A 24,149-nucleotide genomic window follows, 5' to 3' on the forward strand; every position below is an offset into this window, starting at 1 on the left:
TTATTTTTCTCGCAATAAACACGATCGTGAAATTTTAGGTAACCGCGTAAGTGCTTTTCCTGGATCCCCTGGCGCGTACGAAATAATTCTGTTTTACGATATCGACGATAGGAACAGTGCTTACAGAGTGCAAAGGAGGATTTATGTCCCTTTTACTGCCAGCCCTCATCAAAATCTTCTTTACAAATACAGTGGCCGAAATAATGATAGGTTCATTTTTGGGATAAATAACAATATAATATAGTTTAGTCTAACGTATAAACTCTTATTAATGTTAATAAAAAATTTTGTGTTATAAATAACTGATATTTCTGTATGAAATAAATATCGATTCACTTTATATATTTTTAATAAATAATTACAAATATTTGAGAAGGTAACAAAAGAATAACGCTAATACACAAAACCAAACAGAACTTAAAAATTACATTTTCTTTTATTTAGTATCATTTGAAATATCCTTTCAGATATCGACTTTGTTTTAATTTACGTAAAGTTTCCAATTCGATTTGAGACCACGCTTGTCGGATGTCATCTTCCAGCTCACGTTCGAATACTGTTTCCATTGGCATAAATCTTTCTAACTAAAATTCCCCAAAGATTTTCGATTGGGTTCAGATCAGAGCTCCTTTGACCAAGCCAAGATAAAACTTTCAACATTTATTCTTTGAAACTAATTCTTAACACTATAAGTACTGTTGAGGAATAAGTACTATTCCTGGTTCGTCAATAAAACTACAAGAAAAGCGAATAAAATGGTCAAGATGTCATTTGTGTTTAATAAAGAGACGTGTCTTTTAAATTCGCCAAAAATGTAATAAAAATGTATGCAAATAACATTCAAAAATAATTTGTAGTGATTGTTTAAAATAAAGAAGCATTGTATAATTTGTGTTTGACATTAGTCGTTAAATAATCCCATCTACTTTAGTTCTCAAATTTTTAATATCTTTATTTATTTTTAAATTTATTACGCTATAAAACAATTGGCATTTTAAAAAATCTGTTGCATGATAAGTAGAAGAGAAATATGACTTTATGAATGTACATGCGAAGCCCAACAACTAAACTAAGATTAAGAGTCCACTTAAGGGTTAAGAAAAGATACGCAACATAAAAGAGTAAGATATCTAACGAATAAACTTAAAAACACAACTTTCTATATATGTAATGCAACAATTAGAAGTACGTTGCCTTTTAAAAGAGAAACTGGTCATTTGACCAGTCATGGCATGAATGCGTATAGATGAAGTGTCGATAGATTTAGTATCAAGAAACTTCGCACGATAAATTACCGCGTTATTGTGTTAAAAAATAAAATTTTGTCCTCCAATGTTGTCGCCATGTTAATCTAACACAAAGTCGAATATTTCTTGATATTTTTGGGTATTTGCCTTTAGCGGAAACCAAATTATTGGAGTTTTACCGTTCTAATCAAACACAGCCCATATCACGACACTACTTGCTCCATAGTTGCGACTCATTTTTGTTTCCTTTTCGTCACGTGCGTAGGTCGTGCCAGTAATATTGAAAGCCATTCGGGCCATCCAAGTTAAACTTTTTTCTATGAAAGAAAACTGCTGTTCCCCGTTTGTTAACCCACGACATGTGATCTTCGACATAACTTTTCCGCTTTACGAAGTCTTCTTACGGAAGGCTGTTTTGCTCGTTTTTATAATAAATAATTTCACTCCAGTTTAAAACTTGTTGAACACGCCAAATAGTTACCTTCAAGCCTAATTTAGTTTTCATTAGACTTTGATTGAGTTTATGTTTTCGAGCTTCTTGAAAGATTTTTCCTCGATTTCCCCTAGAAAGCTTTCCTGAAGTATCCGTAGACTTATTTTGCCATATTTGTCGCCTAATTTCACGAAATTATTGCTATCAAAGATCCTTGAAATTTCAACGCAATTTTGCGGCTCGAAAGTCTTATATTCTTTAAAACAACAACATGATCCTTTTCAAACTCAGTTAAATGTTTCCCATGGCCCATAATGCTATAAAGGTTTAACCTGACCTAAAATTCATACAAAATATATGGAAATTGTAGTTTTACATTAATTTCAAGAAAAATACTTCAGAATTTATAGTGTTTTTTGAAAATAATACCTTGAACCTAAAATTATTTCGCTTCATTAATACTATGATTTTTTACAAATTTTTGAAGCAGTTGCGTTTTTACGTTTAGGCTGTTCCAATTCAACTAACAATAAGTGGTGCAGCATCAGCGATAGGAATAGAAAACTTACGACTGCGAATATTGAAAGCTAATATTTTATTATAATTATATTTGGAATACTCCTTTGTGAAATTTTTTTTCCATTCAGGAAAGACAACCTCTTCTTAATCTCTCACTTGGTTCGACAGTTGAACAAATTCAATCGACTTCAGTTCTTCAACGAGATCCTTGAGGAACACCTTTAAAATCTACTCGACTTAGTTCCTTACTAACTCTATCCATTTACTCGAAATAGGAGGATATTGAAATCCTCCCCAGCGCCATTGAGTTTCAATTTAAATTTGTCAAACGAAATGTCTTGGACAGTCTCTACCCTTTTGATTCAACGCAGCAACCGCTACGTTCGAAGAAGGAAAACAAGATCGGGATAAATCAATAATATTTTTAATCGATTAGTGAAATAACTTAAAATTTATTGAACCTAATTTCAATTGCAATCGTAAGAGAGATTCAGTTCTTAGTTTTTAATTACGTTGAACAAGTTGTATTTTCATAGTAACGGATAATGAATAAGACAGAAAGAAGCACGCCACTCGATTAACTATTATACAGGGTGTTCGGCCACCCCTGGGAAATATTTTAATGGTAGATTCTAGAGGCCAAAATAAGGCGAAAATCAAAAATACTAATTTGTTGGTGAAGGCTTCGTTAAAAAGTTATTAACGTTTAAAGTTCCGCCCGTACTAAATTTTTTTCTAGAAAATGGGTAGGATTTCAGGAGTATGTGTATTCACCAAAAATGATTGTAATTGAGTCCCGTAACCAAAAATAATTTTTTCAGAATGATTTGAAATTTTTTAATTTAATTTTTTAATAACTTTTTAATGAAGCCTCAGTCAAGAAATTGATATTCTTGATTTTCGTCGTACTTTAGCCTTTAGAATCTACCATTAAAATTTTTCTCAGAGGTGGCCGAACACCCTGTATGCTTTGTGCTGCTTATTTTACTTTCTTAACAAGTTTCTATTAGAAAAAAAATATTTTAATTATTAAATTATTATTATAACTTTTCTCAGAGGATCTTTAAATTCCCTTTATCTTTTCAAAAAAACTGAAAAAATCGTACATTACTAATCATACGAATCTGTTAAAATTATAATGTTATAATTATGGTCAACCGAATACGTAAGACAATAATTATTAGGACGATGGACCGAACTCAAATAAACACTCCCCACGATTTCACAAGCATTCAAGAGTATTGTTTTGAACTCTGTCTAACAATAATAAAAGATTTTAATTTTTTTAACTATTTCCATCATTTCGAAAAATCTGAAAAAAAATATACAGGGTGTTTGGCCACTCCTGGGAAAAATTTTAATGGAGGATTCTAGAGACCAAAATAAGACGAAAATCAAGAATACCAATTTGTTGATGGAAGCTTCCTTAAAAAGTTATTAACATTTAAAGTTCCGCCCGTACTGAATTTTTTTCTCGAAAATTCGTAGGATTTCAGGGCTATGTCTATTCACCAAAAATGATTGTAATTGACCCCCGCAAACGAAAATAATTTTTGTAGAATTAATTAAAATTTTTTTTTCGTTGAAAAATTTAGGCACCTACTCTCTGTCGATTTTTCTTAAAAATTCCTTTTTCATTTTTAGTAATTTTGTTTGCCACCCTACAGAAAAGTTGTCTAATATTTTTTTGTAGGTACCTATGAGCTCTACTTCAGAAAAAAGTTTTATTGAAATATATTCACAATTGTAGGAGTTATGACTGTTTGAAAATTGGACCATTTTTATGGGGGTTTTCTCATTTTGCGAGGTCAAGGACCAACTTTTCGAATATTTTTGCGATTTGTACATATTTTTCACTAAAATACGCGTAGTTTGCTTTTTAAAACATTAAAATCGTCCAATCCTTTCAGAAGTTATGACGTTTTAAAGATTCGCATGAAAATTTGGGCAAACATTTCTGGCCAGAAATTATATTTTCGGTAAGGAATTTTTTTCTCGAAACTGAGTAGGATTTCGGGGGTATGTCTGTTGACCAAAAATGCGTGCAATTGACCCCTGCAACTAAAAGTAATTTTTCTAAGACGATTCGAAAGTCTTTTTTTTCACCCAAAACTTTCAGCACTTACTCGAATTTTTTTCTCGAAAGTGAATAGGATTTCGGAAGTATGTGTATTCACCAAAGATGATTGTAATTGACCCCCGCAACCGAAAATAATTTTTCCAGAACGATTTGAAATTTTTGAATTTAATTGTTAATAACTTTTTAACGAAGCCTCCATCAACAAATTGGTATTCTTGATTTTCGTTTTATTTTGGCCTCTAGAATCCTGTATTAAAATTTTTCTCAGGTGTGGCCGAACATCCTGTATGTATATTAATAGCAAGATCCAAAAACTGTAAAAATATAAACATGGTCACTCGATAACTTCAATATAAAAATCGGCATTTTAAAACTACTAATTGTTTAAAATTCCGTTTTGCAGCTAAAAATTCGGAAAAGTCAAAACGCTTACGCTTTCAGATAGAATGTCCATGAATTTTTTTATAATTCGATATTCTATACAACAAAAGAGATATATCTTAAACTGTAAATTATGTTTTGTCTTGCAACTAACCTAATATTAAGGGTAGTGAGTTAACATTCGGTAGAAAAAGTTTTGTTTCTGGAGCCTATCTATTGATACGCCCAAAGTTGAATTTGGTTTGGGAGCACTTTTACCATGGTTATTCGGTTATACCCTTTCAATATTTATCATAATTGCAATACTTCCGTTATTAGTATGCATACTGAACACTTTGGATTTCTCGTGCTTTCAGAGGGCTTCGCAGAGTAACCTGCAGCTGCAGCTGGCGCCATCGTTGGAGCACCAAACGGCCGCGATGTTGAGTATACTCGAGAGGTACAAATGGCATCAATTCAGCGTAGTCACCTCGCAGATCGCCGGGCACGACGACTTTGTCCAGGCAGTCAGAGAGAGAATCTCGGACATGCAGGACACCTTCAAGTTCACGATATTAAGTGCCATTTTGGTCACCGAGCCCCACGACCTTCTCGAGCTGGTCAACAGCGAGTCCAGAGTCATGTTACTCTATTCGACGAGGGAGGAGGCTACTCACATTCTCAATGCTGCTCACGATTACAAGATCACCGGAGAAAATTACGTGTGGGTGGTCACGCAGAGCGTCATCGAGAACTTGCAGACCTCCAACCAATTTCCGGTCGGAATGCTCGGTGAGTTTACACCATTCGTTTTATGACTTACAGACAAATCTCTTTTGATAAACTGCTGGAAATTCATCCGTGTAATTTCATCCGCGGATTCGTGAGTCAAATTGTCAGAAGGAGTGACGCTACGTCCTAATTATATCCCGTAATTAGTAGGGAAATATAAAAGAGTTAATATGATTTTATTAATTAAATATTAGTATAATAATGTAAATAAGGAGGCAAATGAAAGTATTGTTTTGGCAACTATTGTGGATTTCATTGATAGATGGCTTTAGTTGAATTGTTACGTATTTTTATCTATTCCAAACGTCAAACCCATATTGTTGTCTGATAGTTAGTACTTTTATTGTGATTCAAAAACTAACATTGTATGGATCGATTGTGTATTTTTTTTTTTTTTGCCTCACGTTTACATCCGCAAAGGAAAAAACGGCGGCAGTGATTTTTTATTCAAAGATAAAGAACGTTCAGACCGTTCAGTTGAAGTTGATGACGACCAAATCAAAGCATTAATCAATTAGGACCGTGATAGTACAACAAGCGAGAGTGTAGAGAAGCTTGATGTATCACATACATGCATTGAAAAACGTTTAAAACAACTTGGCTACATAAAGAAACTCGATGTGTGGGTTCCTAATGAGCTCAAAGAAATTCACTTAACACAACGCATTAATATCTGCAATTTGTTCATGAAACGTAACGAAAATGATCCATTTTTGAAAGGATTAATAACAGAAGATAAAAAATGGGTTGTTTACAACAATGTCGATCGAAAAAGATCGTGGAGCAAGCAAGATGAACCAGCTCAAATAACAACCAAAATTGATATTCATCTAAAGAAGATTACATTATCAGTTTGGTGGGATTATAAAGAAGTTGTCTACATTGTATTCTTACCACACAACCAAACGATCAACTCAGATGTGTACATTCAACAACTAACCAAACTGAATAATGCAATTCAAGAAGAACGACCAAAATTAGTGAATCGTAAAGGTATTGTGTTCCACCAATGCAAGGCCACACACATCTTTGGCCACTGGGCAAAAATTATAACCTGATAACCACCACATACAGGGTGTTCGGCCACTCCTGGAAAAAATTATAATGGGAGATTCTAGAGGCCAAAATAGGACAAAAATCAAGAATACTAATTTGCTGATGGGGACTTCGTTAAAAAGTTATTAACAATTGAATTAAAAAATTTCAAAATCGTTCTGAAAAAATTCTTTTTGGTTGCGGAGGTCAATTACAATCATTTTTGGTGAATGGATATACCGCCGAAATTCTGCGCATTTTCAAGAAAAAAATTCAGTACGAGTGAAACTTTGAACGTTAATAACTTTAACGAAGCCTCAATCAACAAATTGATATTCTAGATTTTCGTCTTATTTTGGCCTCTAGAATCCCCCACTAAAATTTTTCCCAGGGGTGGCCGAACACCCTGTATATAGTACGGAAAACGATATATTATCGGTAAGGAATTTTTTTCTCGAAAATTCGTAGGATTTCGGGGGTATGTCTATTCCCCAAAAATGATTGTAATCGACTCCTGCAACCGAAAATAATTTGTTTAGAATGATTTGAAATTTTGTAATTTAATTTTTTAATAACTTTTTAACGAAGCCTTAGTCAAGAAATTAATATTCCTGATTTTCGTTTTATTTTGGCCTCTAGAATCTTCCATTAAAATTTTTCTCAGGGGTGGCCGAACACCCTGTATAGTCCTGACCTTGCACCGTCAGATTATCAATTGTTTCGTTCTTTGCAAAACTTCTTGAATAATCAAAATTTAAATAATGATAATGGTATGAAATCACACTTCGTTCAGTTTTTTAACAATAAAAACCAGAATTTTTATGAACATGAAATTATGATATTACCTGAAAAATGGTAAAAGGTAATTGTTCAAAACGGTCAATACATTACTAAATAAAGTTATTTTTTTCCATAAAAAATTGTCATTTATTTTATTAAAAAAATCCGCAATTGCTCAGTTGCCAAACCAATACAAATTAAGGTATGAAAAACTATATTTCTACAATTTATGCTAATTCTGTGTTTGAACAAAGCACAATTATTAACTTCTGCAATTTGACTCCAGCAAATATTAACTTCATATTTTGATCTGTATGACATGCATACACAGAAAGAGGTTCACTGGATCCTTTTAACACACTCTTCAAAAGCTAAACAAATTTACTGCATCCAACTTTTATTAACGGATAATCTTGTTTGAAAAGTAAATAACGTTTTCGCAAATTATTTGAAATTAAACGTTTTGAATTTGCACTTTTAAACCGTCTCTTTTAATAGAAATGAAATCTTTTTCCCCGGCCATGATTTTAACAACTTCGTGAAATAGTGGCTCAGAAATGTTCCTAATAATTAATGCCTTCTCCTCGATTTTGTTTCAAACAATTACAAAGCAAATGGTGAAAAACAGTTTTTGTTTAATCGGTACAATTTTTATTTGGTACACTAATGCCTTCGCTACAAGCAACCAAAAGCATGTTCTCATCCGTTTGTTAGTCCAATTGTTATAGTTTTTTTAAAAAAGGTAGCACTCAACTTTGCACTGTAACTTTAACAATATACAAAATTTTGAAAAATCTTTTGAGATACGTTTAAATATCGCTAAATAAAATATTCAAAATTGAACGTAATTTAAAAACTTACTCCAAAAGTCTGATTTCGCATAAAATGACCCCACTGATTGTCAGTCGACGATTATAAAATTTCTTATAAAAATTCCACGGTACGTCATCTGTGATAAGAATTCTAGTAAAATTCATCGAACCGTCGTATTTCAAGTTTTCCGCCTCGAAAACGTAAGAGATTCGGAAAAGCATGTAGGTTTCGATGTATTGAATATTTCTGTCAGGCAGAATTCCATGAATGTATTCGTTCTCGAAGGGCAGCCAAGATGGAATCCGAGGAAGGCATCAATTTCCGATTTCCGTGATTTTCACCATGCTTCCGAATGTCCTTTTCAACGGTCGGCCACTCGAAATATCGAGCGGCGCTCGTCCGTAAGAGAAGCCCCGATAAAAACGAAATACCATTCCCTCTTCGGTGATTAAAATTAATTAGAGGCATAAACATTTACTTTTATATCGTCAGTGGACCGCTCGTTCGAGGATAAACAGCTAATAGATTATTCGTTAATGTTAGCAAAAAAGAACCGAGTAACGTGTTTCCACCGATTTATTTACAGAAGCGTGGTTCACATATCCGCGTCTCTGACGATCGACACTTTCGTTCTACCAAACGATCGACGACGGTGAATTGTTTCAAAAGGAATTTAATTAAAGTCCCTCGAATCAGTTTCGTCTGTCAACTGACGTTCCTTGTGTCAGGTTTCTGTGCCCTCCGACGTACTGCTCGTATTTATTTCTAATGGAAGCATGTTCTCGTTTAGCTCATGCGTGTATACGTTTTCAGTTTTAACGCTTCTTTTTCAGGTGTGCACTTTGACACGAGCACGGAGAGCCTGGTGAGCGAGATCACAACCGCGGTCAAAGTTTATGCATATGGTGTCGAGGACTTTTTGAACGATCAGGATAACGAAAACCTCAGCCTGAATACTCAGCTAAGCTGTGAAGAAAGCTACGGTGAATCTCGCTGGAACACCGGAGACCTGTTCTTCAAGTAATTATTCTTCGATCAAACGTATTTATGTTTTCATTATTTATTAGTACTTTTGGTGATGTAAAGAAATTAATGTTTTACAGAATATTCATGGATTTATATAAATATGTTCATGGTTCATAAGTAATATTATCTATGAAATCTGACGAGATAATATCACAATTTTTTAACGATACTATCAATGTGCAATTCCTTTCGTTTCACGTTAATTAATTGTTTTCACGATACTGTGCTCTGAGAGTTACAAAAAAAAAAATTACTCAAAAAGTTCTGTATTGATTATTTTTTAACAACGATACATTAAATTTTTAGTTGGAATTTTATAATGGAAAAAATAAATTAAGTGAACGTAGAAATTATTTTCTGGTTATATTTATATTCTCCAGTTCCTTCATTTATCAGATAAATGAGATGAATGAAGAGAAATGTAATTTTCAACGTATATTTTCCTGAAAAGTGAAAAACTGTCTTTTTCTCCCGAGTTGCTGGTAATATACAATTTTCAAGTAAAAAAATACAAGGGACTTTATCATTTTAAATCTTTTTTAACACGTTGACAAAATCGTAAAATTTTTTAGGAGACCAAAACTTTGACTTTAAATAATTGTAAACTACATGAATTAGAATTTGTCTTAGCACTTATTTTTGTAACCTAACCGAAATCCATGAATCCTATTCAAAGTTATTTCCTTTAACATTTCAATCTGAGAATTAATTGTTTTAGTTCCATAGTAAAAAATTAAGTCACCCATATACAGGAAGTTCGGTCACCTCTGGGGAAAAATTTAATGGAAGATTCTAGAGACCAAAATAAGACAAAAATCAAGAATACCAATTTCTAGACTGAGGCTTCATTAAAAAGTTATTAAAAAATTAAATTTGGAAATTTCAAATCACTCTGAAAAAATTATTTTTGGTTGTAGGGGTCAATTCCAATCATTTTTAGTGAATAGACATACCCCCGAAATCCTACCCAGTTTCAACAAAAAAATTCGTTAGCGAAAATATAATATCTGATCATGAATGAATGATTCCCCTAAAATTTCATGTGTTTCAAATCGCTCTGAAAAAATTATTTTCGGTTGCAAGGGTCAATTACAATCATTTATGGTGAATAGACATACCCCCGAAATTTTACCTATTTTCGAGAAAAAAATTCTGTACGGGTGGAACTTCAAACGTTAATAACTTTTTAACGAAGCCTCTATCAACAAATTGGTATTCTTGATTGTCGTCCTATTTTGACCTCTAGAATCTGTTACTACAATTTTTCCCAGAGGTTGCCGAACATCCCGTATGAATGACGTGGCAGTCAAAGTATTAATCACAAGACTCTTCTATATTTCCTTCGCTTGCATTTGGAAGTGAATCGTGAAAAATAAACTGCACAGCACTGGTACGCGATTTTCAAGTACAAATTGCGTTTCCTCTTTGTGGGCAGATACTTGAAAAACGTGTCGGTGGAGGGCGATCAAGGGAAACCGAACGTGGAGTTCACTCAAGACGGCGTTCTCAAAGCAGCCGAACTGAAAATCATGAATCTTCGTCCAGGCGTGAGCAAACAACTCGTTTGGGAAGAGGTGAGTGCAAACGCTGCACGTGTTTTCTATGTTCTCCTCGAAGACGCACCCCGACGTTTAAAGTATTGACGATTCCTTGCGAAGAAATTGTTAACTTCAACGTCGGAAACGTCGATACTCGAACGAAGCGGTCGAAATGTGCATCGCGTTCCAGAAGATCAGCATAAAGCGTAATACGAATGTTGAAAGTTCGGGAGGGATCTGGCAACTGAATGTGGGCTAATAGGGGATTCGAGTCTCAAAATATCAGATTTATCCAATCGCACGCGAATGTACGGATGAACTGGTGTGGAACGACAAGGAAAGTCACTGGCTTAAAACGGATGAATAAGATTCGTTAACAAACTGCATAACTTTTCTATTTGTTTCTTTTTTGCATCGGATCGATACCGTTTTTTGTATCTCTGGGGAGAATAAATGGGCTATATCGAAACTTGAATGCGTTTAAATGTGTCCAATTCTATTCCAGGTATTTTAAATTATTTTCTTAGGATTTTCTAAATAACTAGATTTATGGAATGTTAATACGATACGATATACAGTAGGTACAAAAAGTATTCGAACAACAGTCAATTTCAACAAAAACTTTATGGAACTTTATCAACATCATTTTTGTATTTATTCTATGTAAGATCACAAACGACCATTAATAACTTACATATTCTTACTTTAGATCATGTCATGTACATTAATGTCCTTTAAAAAACTGATAAGTTTCATTATGTTTTCAATTGAGCTCATTACTTTTCTCGCACCATTTTCAATTTTGTGTTTTTCTCTAGTATGATGAAAATCATTGCATTCAAATATACGTTTCATACTGATCGTGAGATTTACGTTATCGTTTGAACATAAGTTAATTTACAGTGTCCTATTAATATTTGTGTTATTTAGACTTGGTTATTTCTTCTTAATTTATTGAGATCTATTTTATACTCTCCGATTTTGTTACGTGATATTCTTGCGGATATTAGAAAATTTAGTTTCTGGATTCAGTTTAACCTTTAAGTGGACTCTCAATCTTAGTTTAGTTATTGGGCCTCGCATGTGAATTCATAAAGTCATCTTTCTCTTCTACTTACCATGTAGCAGATTTGTTTAAAATGCCAATTGTTTTATAGTAATAGATTTAGAAATACATGAAGATATTAAAAATTTGAAAACTAAATTAGATGGGATTATTTTACAACGAATATCAAATACAAAGTATACAATGCTTCTTTATTTTAAACAGTCACTACAAATTATTTTTGAATATTATTTGCATACATTTTTATTACATTTTTGGCAAATTTGAAAGACACGTCTCTTTATTAAACATAAATAACAATTTGAACATTTCATCCACTTTTCTTGTAGTTCTGTTGATGAATCAGGAATAGTACTTTCTTTACCAGCACTTATAGTACGCTTTACTGTTTTACTACGTATATTCTCACATGTTTGAGTTTGATAGATAAAATTACTAAATAAATTTTTTATAACTAATTATTCTTTTGGTCAACCTGTTGAAAGGCCGCTCCCTCAGGGATTTTGATGGACCTAAAATATGTTATAAAGATATTTTGGACAAGTTTTTTTTATACGTATAATAGGTGATCGAATTCAGTATAATGATACCGAAAGTTTTTTACCAATATCTTAGAAACTAAAGTCGATCATTTATTATGTGTGTAGGAAAAAGTTGTACAAAATATTGTCCTTTGCAACGTATTTCAAGCTTATAAAATTTCGTGAGGGAGCAGTCTTTTGACAAGTACACCATTCTTTTGTCACACGTATAAAACTTACCCCAAAATGATTTCAATACCACGAAATATATCTCTTTCAGGAAAATACAGTTAAAATGTCTTACAAGTTTATAGCGCGAGATCTACATGTAGAACTCGACTGCCTTTTCTGGCATCACTTTATGTTTGTGTTTATATTATCTCAGTTCAGATCTGCTTATCTTAGAACTGTGTGACGAAAAACAGACCTCGTTACTAAGAATCAAACAGCCGCGATTATCCATTCAGTAAGCGAAATGTAAGTCCAACAATTGAATTATTTTATTTAATATTGATTTTTACCAAATTAGTAAATAGAAATTAACATTCCTTTAAAGCATTTAAAAAATAATGAGCTAATGGAAAATTACATAAATTTTCAAATAATTACATTGACATATATTAAACAATTATTAGTTTAAACTTGCGGAAGTCCGCAGTGGCCCCAGTAATCCACTTAAGGATTAAAAGTCTTCCCTTGCATCTCACTGTTGAGCTCTTAATATGGAATTAATTAATATCCAGATAAACTGAATGGCTTTATTGTTCTTAATATATCTTGACTAAATTGTTTGGATTCCGTGAGTCATCGTGTCAGTTGTTTGAAAGTTTTGGATAGTCTCTAGAGCTCTGAGAACATAGCAAATTGGTTATATATCGAGTCGTTAATAAATTCCAGAGCTTTTTTAATAGTTGTTATTTCACACGGGAAAGACAAGCAAAGCCTTAGGAGTTTGATTTTTCATATTATTAACACAAAACAAAAAGAGAAAACAAAAGAACTATCAAACGATATTTAATACCATGCAGTGAATGTAAAAAATATTAGTACAGCAATTAATTTCAACAAAAACTTTATAGAACTTCCTTTATTACAAAAAAAATGCATACATATTCTTAGAAATCTCAAGAACAATCATTAAACTTCTTGTTTTATTCTTTAAAGTTTCTCTATCAACATGTCTGTCAATAATTTCTTGAATCGTGGACTTCCGTCTATTCATAATTTTTGAAATCTCTTGTAACGTTTTGCACCTGTTATGCAGATTTATAATAATTTTTCTTTCACTTTGATACTATTACAGTTACTTGTATTTAAATTGAGAACACTTCCTATATTGACAACGTCTGCAGATATACCGATAATAATTATGTTGACATTCCATGGATTAGCTTGTAGTTATTACACATACAGAGTATTCGCCCACCCCTGGGAAAAATTTTAATGGAAAATTCTAGAGACCAAAATACGACGAAAATCAAGAATATCAATTTCTTGACTGAGACTTTGTTAAAAAGTTATTAATAATTAAAATCACAAATTTCAAATCATTCTGAAAAAATTATTTTTGGTTGCAGAGCTCAATTATAATCATTTTTGGTGAATACGCATACCTGACATACATACTGAATTCCTACCCACTTTCGAGAAAAAAATTCGAGTAAGTACTGAAATTTTTAGACGAAATTAAAAAATTTCAAATTATGCTAAAAAAATTATATTTAGTTACAGGGGTCATTTACAAGCACTTTCGAAAAAAAAATTCTTTACCGAAAATCTAATGAGAGGCCAGAAAGGCTTCCCTGAAATTTCATGCATATCTTTAAAACGTCATAATTTCTGAACGGATTGAAGGATTTTAATGTTAAAATTCGTAAAAAAAACAATCAACGCGTATTTTAATAGAGAATATGTAGAAATTCTAAAAATATTGGAAAAGTTGCTCCTTGATCCCGTAAAATGTGAAAACCCCCATAAAAGTGGTCCAATTTTTAAACGGCCATAACTCCTACAATAGTAAAGATATCTCATTGAAATTTATTTCTGTAGTAATGCCCATGGGTGCCTACAAAAATGTATTATACAACTTTTCTGTAGAGTGTCAAACAAATTTATTAAAAATGAAAAACGAATTTGTAAAGAAATCGACAGGGGATAGGTACCTAAATTTTTCAGCGAAGAAAAGAGATTTCAAATCGTTGTGAAAAAAATTATTTTCATTTGCGGGAATCAATTACAATCATTTTTTGTAAATTGACATACACCCGAAATCTTTGCTATTTTCGAAAAAAAATTTCTTTACTAAAAATATAATGTCTGACCATAAGTGTCTGTTACCCTGAAAATTGAGGAATTTCAAACAATGGTGAAAAAATTATTTTCGATTGCGGCGGTCAATTTCAATCATTTTTGGTGAATACACATACCTCCGAAATCCTACTCATTTTCGAGAAAAAAATTCATGTACGTGGACAAATTTTATTAATTATTTTGTTAATAACTTTTTAACGAAGCTTCAATCAACAAATTGGTATTCTTGATTTTCGTCTTATTTTGGCCTTTAAAATCTTTCATTAAAATTTTTCCCAGTGGTGGCTGCGCACCCTGTATAGTGTTATGAAATAGGAAGTCAAGAGTTTCGTAGAAAGTATAAATGAACAATTTATTTTGAATAAAATTTATTCTTCAAATTTCTAAGAATAGGTATACATCTTTTTGTAGCAAACAGAGTTCTATAGAGGTTTTGTGGAAATTGATTGCTCTACGATTGCTTTTTATTCCCACTGTAATTGCAATTATGAATGGATCGTTCCACGATAACTCGTAACATTTTCTTATTCTCCTTAAAATTCATACACTGTAGCGTGTTCTGTGACATTCCGAATATTCCTTTTGAGAGTATTCAATCCCCGAGAAAGAACTGCTGTGCGGTGAACCGAGAAATGAGAAATAGAGAAAAAACAACAAAATCAAAGCCCGCGGAAAATGAAGACAATGAAACCAACAGATTTTTGAGGTTGTTCGACTGCGTTTGCATCGGGATAGTCCGTCGGATGTCACCCCCTCGGATGTCTCTCGCAATAAAATGGACATCTTTAATCGCGACTGACCCAATTTCTCATGGTCGATACGCAGCAAAAAACATTTCCTGGCTGGCGAACGAAACGAAGTCATTACGAAAATGTCACGAAACCCGCTGAAGAGAATATTACCTTTCGACACGCGCGAATCGTATTTGATTAAAGGTGAGAGAGATGACCTCGTTAAACTTGGCGTTAGGAATTTGAAACCCACCGCTGAGCCGTGCTTGTGTTTGCTCTGGGTATATTAAAAGAGGTCCTTTGGTCTTGCTGAATTTATGAGAAATGAAAAATCTTTAAAAGCGTGCACCGACGTCTGCACAGAAAATCAAGGACATCGTTTGTGCGAAATACACGTTCCCGACGACTTTAAACTGAAATTACAGTAACACTTTTTCACGAAATAATAACGATTTTTGCAGTCGAGTATTGTAAATGCATCCCTTCTGAAGGAAAACGTATTTTGTCTCTAGAATGTCTTGCCTCATCGAAAGGCATAACAAAATTGCATTTCTTGCAATTTGGAAAATATTAAAAGTAGCCAAATCTGGCGAATGACATTGTTAAAGGTTATTTAAGTATATTTAATTGAAAGACATTTTTGAGAATATCATTCGTGCTTTGGTTTGTGAAAGGGGATGTTTCCAGTGATTGTTTATTATTACTAGTAATTATTGCCTTTGTCATTTTCTCTTTCATCCTCTTTTTTTTAAGTGTAAAAGTTATTTCTAGTGTAGTGATTGTATTATTTAATATTAAGGAACAAAGTGCATACTGCAATATTTATAAGGCTCACGGGGTTGTTTACAAATTACATCACGTTAAATTCACCTGATTTTGACTAATTTTACTATTCCACCACCTTATTATTGCTAGTTGTTACGTTCCAAAATACGCTACATCTTTCGAATAGAAAAGTAATGCACATTAACGGCGTAGCTCTTTGCTCGCTTGTAATATCGTACACATCGATACTTACCAGTAACACGTATCTATAGTTACGACGTTATTGCACCGATGCCATTAAAGCCAAATGAAATTGCAAGGAAAGCTCTTCGACGTGATATCAAACATTCAAAAGGCTTCGAACATGTCTTTTTGCACCATCTTATGGAGGACGGATCAAAGATGTTGCAAGAGCTTCCACAAGCATTGTAAATCACGTATTTCTACAGAAACGATGCTTTCCAATACCTTATTATAAAAGTGATTATCCGTTTGTGAAAAAATGTTGGTTTAATTTAAGTTGGGACAACTTTTGGAACGGACTATGAATTTGACTTAGCACAAATTACGATGTTCCTGACTTTCTGCGCAAGCATGGCCACTCCCGAGTTTAATGATTTCCGTTTCTTGTGAATTTTGAGGGATCAAAGGCTCGCTTTTAATATGCCAGCGCGAACTCTTCGTGCGTTAAGGAATTCTTTGCATAATTCCGTGTTTAGAAGTTACCGCAGAGGAATGCCTTAACCGATACCTTGGCGTGTCACTACACAGGGTGTTCAAGCGTACAGCCGAGCCCACGACGTTGTCTACGCGCTTTATGGCTACGGTTAGCGTGCCTTCTTTCGTTAACACTAGATTGCCTAAGGAAGTCATTTTGACTGCTTTTCAATTTCAATTAGAAAAACAATTATGTATATAATGGCACAGTTTCTTAGAATTTTGTGACTTTTTATACAACATATAAATGCGTTTATTAATAATTATAGTTGCCTCCGCCCTCCTTCATTTCCGATATATATATGTGTTATACCTATATTGCCCAAAAGCAGTTATTTTGACTACTTGGGAAATTTTAAATAATCAAATAACTTTTATTATTGAATTGAGTAAATTTCTTATATGACCAGATCGGCTCTGGATTGGAATAACAGTTTATATTTTTTTTTAATTACCGTCACATGATAACATACAAGTTCATGATAAATTGTCGTTATCCCTTCAACGCGCTATAACGTAGTTCAGGGGGGAAGGAGGATCACTGACTGCTTGAACAAAGACAACGGTCGAACCACTCTCGAGTCCCCGACCGACCCATTGTTCCATAATTCCTTACCCTAAAAACACAACATTTGAAACGCACGTGAGCTGCCATCGACCACTCTAGCATTATTTTTACACTACATTGTTTTCGACACCAGGGGCCTCCGGAACTTTCCCCGAACGGAAAATTCCTACGTCGTGCATCTCCCCTTACAGTTAGAAATAGTCACACCCACTACCATCGTCAACCACCAATGAGTCAAAATTTGTACATCCCCATCCACAACAGTTTTCACCAATAGCAATAGAACCGAGACTATGTAAACCGCGAGCATCGCCAAAAATGTCACTTGCTCTTCCAAAAAGTAAATCGGAACAAACCGAATAAAGAACGCACACAAACCGCTCTCAGTGCATTATTTATACATAACCTGCTCCAACGACATTAATTTGCCAAACGAGCAAGCCGGGTTCGCGACTTGAGAACGTACAATTCTTAAAAGAAACTCGGCGATACATATCCGGTACACAGGGTGTTCCGGATATTAATGTTAATTCCTTCCAGAAAGTGATATTAGGAGTCAAAATAAAACTGAGATCAATAACGATAAAATAACTAAGATACAATTTATTGTTTTTATTAGCAGAACACATAGAGACAGTATGTATGAAATTTTATCAGATTTGGGGTAAAAACGTTAACTTAAATATGAAATTTTATTGAAATACATTCAGCTGTCTCAGCTGAAATACTTAACAAGTATTTAATAGTCAAGTGTTTTTTTATTACAATATTTTACTTTATCTTATTTTGGTTTATGAGATTATTCTTTAAAAGAATTATCATTATAAGTCAAATATTTCGTTTTCTACTTGCACTAATGGTATTTCAATTTCAAATCGGTACAAACAATATCTTTAAAAAAAAGTTAAACTCGATATATTATTTGAAGTTTGAGAAAAGAAAATCAAATTAGGGCGATCTTACAAATTTGAGCATATTATACAGGGTGTTTGGCCACCTCTGGGAAAAATTTTAATGGGAAATTCTAGAGGCCAAAATAAGACAAAAATCGAGAATATCAATTTTTTGACTGAGGCTTCGTTAAAAAGTTATTAAAAAATTTCAAATCATTATGAAAAAATTATTTTTGGTTACAGGGGTCAATTACAATCATTTCTGGTGAATAGACACCCCCGAAATCCTACGTACTTTCGAGAAAAAAAATTCTTTACCGAAAATATAGTGTGTGGTCAGAAATGTTTCTATAACTTTTTAACGAACAACAAATTAGTATCTCCCATTAAAATTTTTCTCTGGGGTGGCCGAACACCCAGTATATCGGAACCCTGAAATAAAAGTTAATTACTGCTGAAAGAACACTTGTCTCGGATCTACAATAATAAATATACAAATGAGTAATAAGAATACTTTGTTAGTCAAAAACGTTTTCATAAAAAGCTTGCAGAGACTGTAATGAATTTTGATAAAAATTACATTAATCTATTAATCCCTCAGTCGAAGGTTAACATGTTAGGGTTTTAAAGTCGTGAGTAAGCGGTCGATCGATTTGCTTTCGACCACTCGGAAATGTTCCGCGTTCAAGTTTGGAAGACTAACGGAAAGCGAGTAACCGACACTGACGGGAGAATATCCCGCATTTACACGCAGACTTACCACGTATTTGGGATTGTGGTGATGTCGTACTAGCTACACAAAGTCGTTTACAAAATTCCTCTCGAAATACACGTTCTGACGCGGAAAGATTTACGCGAAGACTTCCTTAGAATTTCTAGCGTTCGTAAGTTGCTCTGCAGTTAGTTCAGTCATACAACACTTAATATTTAATTAAATTATTATTGCTCCCGTAGTTAACAACGCGTTGTCATCGGCTTGTCTTCAAAAAAAGAACATGTTTTGCCCATTAAAAGAAAAATACCACTAGAAAGTAATCAATATTTTCTTTATTAAAATTTTGCGAATGTTCATATTTCTTCTCATGAATATTATCAAAATTGTAAAACAATAGTTATAATTGAAAATTCAAACATTTTACAAATTTTAACAATTTTCAAGTAATAATTGTAAAGCTAATTTCTCCCATGTTTCAACTTCTTTAGATTTATGATTTGCGAAACTTATCATGAAATTTTATACTGATAAAGTTTTAGAGGCTGCTTCGATATTCTTTTTCCATTACGAATGTTCAGAACTTCGTAACTTTTAATCGATCTACGTGTAATAATTTCTGGTTCAGCAATTTCACGTAATTCTTTATGAACGTTGTTTCATTAAACACTCTTTTATTGTAGGTGCTGATAACTTCCTAATTCATGCAGCCTGTCAACTTTCCTCGATAGTATAATGATTTCACGTTCGTGTTTCAAACATTTATTATCTTCGTTTTAAAACTTAACTGTAAGTTTGAACGACAGTATTACGTACTTTGATGAAGATTTTGTGAAAGATGTTCATCGCTCGTTTATATTCCACCTTCCACCTTCTACATTGAATTTATCGCTCAGAAAACTTTTCATCTCTCCTGGTACTTAACTATATTCGATTCTATTATAGATATTTAAAATGTACTTTTCTGATCTTCCAGTTTTGGCGAAATACGTCTGATCTAATAGAATCAGTAAATCAAAAACGTTATCGAGAATATTCCTTGTAAGGTATCAGAATTTATTTTGCATTAGAACATTTTGATTTTAGAAAATATACTTTCAAAGATAAAACATAAATTTTTAACTAAAGAGAAAGAAATTAATATGTTCTTCGAAGGTAACGAAGTAAGATTAAAGTTCAATTTGACAAATTTATTTTTAGAAGAGAACGATCCTATATGAAAAAACAAATCTAACAAAAGGAATAAAATTTTTGTTACCCGAGGCTTTATTTTTAAGATAATTAAGTTTGAAAATTTATTTAGTACGAATTGCTCTGACATGTTTGTTTATTACCCACTCTTTTTACTTGTGCAGTCAAAGTGTATTTTATTGCACGTATACACAATGAATTTTTCAAATATTTTTCGAATGAAAAATATGTACTTTTTATTTTTTATTTGTTTTCCCATGTAAAATCGCCCATTTCTTTGTTATTCCATCAACGTTGGAACACTCTGTACGTGTTCGTTATGTACAGTTTGAGCACCATTGTTCTAAATCGTGCACCTTGAACTCGTGGTCCGCTTAATTGTCTTACATATATTTTATTGTGCAATGTTTTATCGCTTCTATACTACTTATCTTTTAGAGTACCTACTTTTGGTTTAATGCACTTGCCCGTAACTTTGAAACAAGGCCAAACAGGTGTTTACGCGAACATTTTAATTACATTTATGCGACGACTTTCTACCTTACATCTATACATGTATTTCGATACACCTTTCATATTTGATGTTCATTGATCCAATTGTCTATAATCAACGAATCGAATCACAGTCAACGCTTAATCCTTCTAATTAATAGCGTCCCAATCACGTCCCTAAACCACTCGTATCAGGCTTGGTTATTCGCGTTCATTGGATATTCGCCCGGGCAGCTTTCGACTTCCAATTTCATCGTCCGTCGATTTCCAATCAACAGCGGGTGGTCCAGAAATCGACGTTTTATTCCGTCACCGTTCGATGAGATCGCATTTAACCGGGGAAACACGGAAAATCCGCGACATCGAGCGGCATTTTCAGTAACATCGGATAAGACACGACTCATTAAATCTGAAATGGGATTTCCTATAGTTCCATCAATGAGTTATTTATGGATCGTCAATAATCGCGCAAAACCAAAGTCGCGCTCGGCTGTTGGAAATTTTGTATTCACTGGATGTACATATACCCGCCAGAAAACGCATGTTGGCAAGTCTGAAAGGCCGGTCAGATGATCGGTCGTGGTGGGCAAGACAGACTACATATTTTTCTCAGAAAACAAACAATAAGATAGAAGTGAATATTGTAAAATTCATTGTATGTATACTATAAGAAAAGTCATGAAATTAAATGACGCTAAAATAATATTGTGTGTTAGAAATTCTAAACGAAATTTGAAAAACGGTCATTTGACCAGTAGCGGTAGGTTTAGTGTTAAAATGTATCGCTATCATATATTTTAATTCCTCTTTAAATTCGCCTTTTACGCTTTATAAGGATATAAAAACAAAATTTTGAATTATTTGTTTTTTATAAGCCGCGATTCTCCAATTACAAAAATTTATTACGGAATAAAAATATACTTTTTCGCATTATATTTACTTCGTTAAACAGTACAAGTTTTATTCAAAACATTTTTTTCTATGTGTTACAAATAACGAATATATTTAAATATGTCTATTTTTATCATTGTAAAATATAGAATGAATGCAAGGGAATATACCGTATAAAATGAATAGCCTTAAAACTAATTATGAGATAAAAATATGCAGTGAAATCTGACAACGGGAAATGGTGCTACATCGAATTTGAAAATTTTTTATCCTTGTAATTCGTTTCCACTTCATTTTAATTCATAGTTTTTATACAGTTTTGTATATCGCTGAATTCGTCCTTTATACTCTATAACAATATAGAAAAAAAAATATATGATTACATTAAAAGAAATTGTGAGTTTGAAATTTCAAAGATTTACCTTGGAAAAAACCTTTTTTTCAAGTTACATTTGCTTCATCGAATAATACAACTTTTGTCAAAAGAATGTTCCCATATTTTGTTAAAATTTGATTGACAGTGGCATAAATTATTTTCTTTCCCTGTGTCTGGCGATAAAAGAAATAATATAAAAATATAATGGTCTCTACGTACACTAAGAATATTATAAATTAATGGAAAAATGTCATAGTAGATTTAACTTTGCTATCAATCATATGCTGCAATAAAATTCTTTCTTGTCCAAGGGACTAGGAAAATCAATGACACAAAGAACCGAAAACACTGATGGATGACCAACTAATTGGTTAAAAATACAGTGGATACGGTTCGTAAGAAAAGCTTCATATAGAATGTTTTATAAAACTTCAACGAAAGAATGTCAAGAGAGTTATACGAACTTTTTTATTTGTGTCCTCAATCTGCTATTGAAATGGATCCCACATGATAAGAAACACTTGTACGTCCCTGTCACGGCGATTGAGTTTCGTGTAATCGCTTCTTGTGGTTCCGTAAACCGCGAAATGCAGCCACTTTATATGAAACGTTCAGATACTTCCAAGCGCGGATGGAGAATCGCAATCGAGATTATAACGAAATCGAATGTCGACGAAAATTGGTCCTGCGTGACGTCAATGAAATCAGAAAAGGGTCTACAGGAAAAGGAGAGAATTGTTTTTCAAATCGAAACTCCAATTGTTTCGTTCGATCGTCGGACGATTTATTTGCCGCGAATGTTCCTCGATGATATTGTGGTCCAGATAATTAATGGTTGGCTGGTGTCTTACGTGTCATCGGTGTTTACACTAGCTGAGGACTCAATATAAACATGAGAATTCATACGAATATTCTTCAATAATACACTGTTGGTGTTTCGAAAGAAAACGAAGGGAAAAATTATTGTGCTTTTTGGAGGCATTTGCAATTTTTGTAGAGATATACAGTGAGTGTAAAATGTAATTGTACTGACATGAAAGTTTAGAACTTGTTCGTTAAATTCCCATTTTGTCGATAAAACGGATATAAAATTTCTAGTTAAAACAAACAATTGATAAATGTTATTACGCAGCAATATCACAGGATACGGTAGTTTTGAAACTTCAGCTCGATTTGGTGGGAAAATCTCGATGTCCATGGATCCCAATTTCGACAGAAACAAGCGTTGAATAATGCGATTTCTATCAGTGGAGAACAAAACGTAGTCGATTAAATGCAATTTCATGTTTCAGGATTGGACAAACAAAGTTTGATTGGCCTCAATTCATGACACATTTCAACCAGTCTCTATATTTAACTCTTTTTTTATTATTGGCTTTGTAAGAATAACTGCCACATGTTATGAATGCTTATCAGTTATTTTTATATTAATAATCATTTTCATAAACTAAGTAACTGCTTCCGAACTATAGAAGAAGATTAACTAAATGTATGGTAAGAACGAAAAAAGTATTGTACTTAATACAATAAAATGTTTGCTGAATATCTAACTTTTGTATTAAAGTTTTTAAATTTGATCATGTAATTGGACGATGATTTTTTTTACCAAATGATCTAGTATGCCTATTGGACAATAAATCGATGTAGTTTAAAAATATCACAAATGTAAAATTTTTTTCTGGCATAAAATATTGAAATGGTAAAAAAAAATGGTGTAAAAGTATTGTTTACATGTATCATAATATGTACGTCGTAACGAGCAAGGCGTCGAGAATATGCCACGAACGCGCTAAGGGAATCGTCAGGGAACGGAAATCCAATTAAGACACAAACACAGTATCTCCGCGAACTTCTAGTTTCCAAGTTGACGGAACAAAGGATCGTAAACAAGCGTCGATAGGAAGTGGAATATTAATTGGTATCGCCAAGGTGCTATTTAAACAAGTCACTGAGCGTTGGAAGTAAACAAGCTATGCTTTACAACGGCTTGTTTTCTGCAAACCGATTCGCGATTACTGAAATGTAATTACTTCTTCTTCTTCTTCTTTTGGTTTTCTTTTACGTAGCATCGACATCTGGATCATTAGCGACGATTAACGATGCTGCTTTTTATATTTGTATCGTTAAATTTTGTGCCATAGATTTGAGTCGCTCACGAATTTCAAGGTATTCCTTAATGGTCTCTGGATGTTAGGACCGTATCTGACCTGATACCATAAACCTGTCTATCTTGGTCGAATTCTCTGCATTCGTACAGAATGTGGTTTGTTGCCATTGGTGTGTTTCCACAGGA

The 24,149-nt window shown here is 33.2% G+C and overlaps 1 protein-coding gene across 3 annotated transcripts in view; it reads left to right on the forward strand.

Moving 5' to 3' along the window:
- The window catches only part of Nmdar2 (glutamate ionotropic receptor NMDA type subunit 2), a 597,673-nt gene that overhangs the window by 425,824 nt on the left and 147,700 nt on the right, over window positions 1-24,149 (forward strand). For all 3 annotated transcript variants that reach the window (XM_076778738.1, XM_076778739.1, XM_076778740.1), the window contains exons 6-8: window positions 5,017-5,431; window positions 8,893-9,079; window positions 10,521-10,659. In XM_076778738.1, the coding sequence (XP_076634853.1) occupies window positions 5,017-5,431; window positions 8,893-9,079; window positions 10,521-10,659 (741 nt within the window). The remainder of the gene's footprint in view (window positions 1-5,016; window positions 5,432-8,892; window positions 9,080-10,520; window positions 10,660-24,149) is intronic.

Source organism: Colletes latitarsis, chromosome 11 (genome assembly GCF_051014445.1).
Source record: "Colletes latitarsis isolate SP2378_abdomen chromosome 11, iyColLati1, whole genome shotgun sequence".
In the NCBI taxonomy this organism is placed as follows: domain Eukaryota; kingdom Metazoa; phylum Arthropoda; class Insecta; order Hymenoptera; family Colletidae; genus Colletes; species Colletes latitarsis.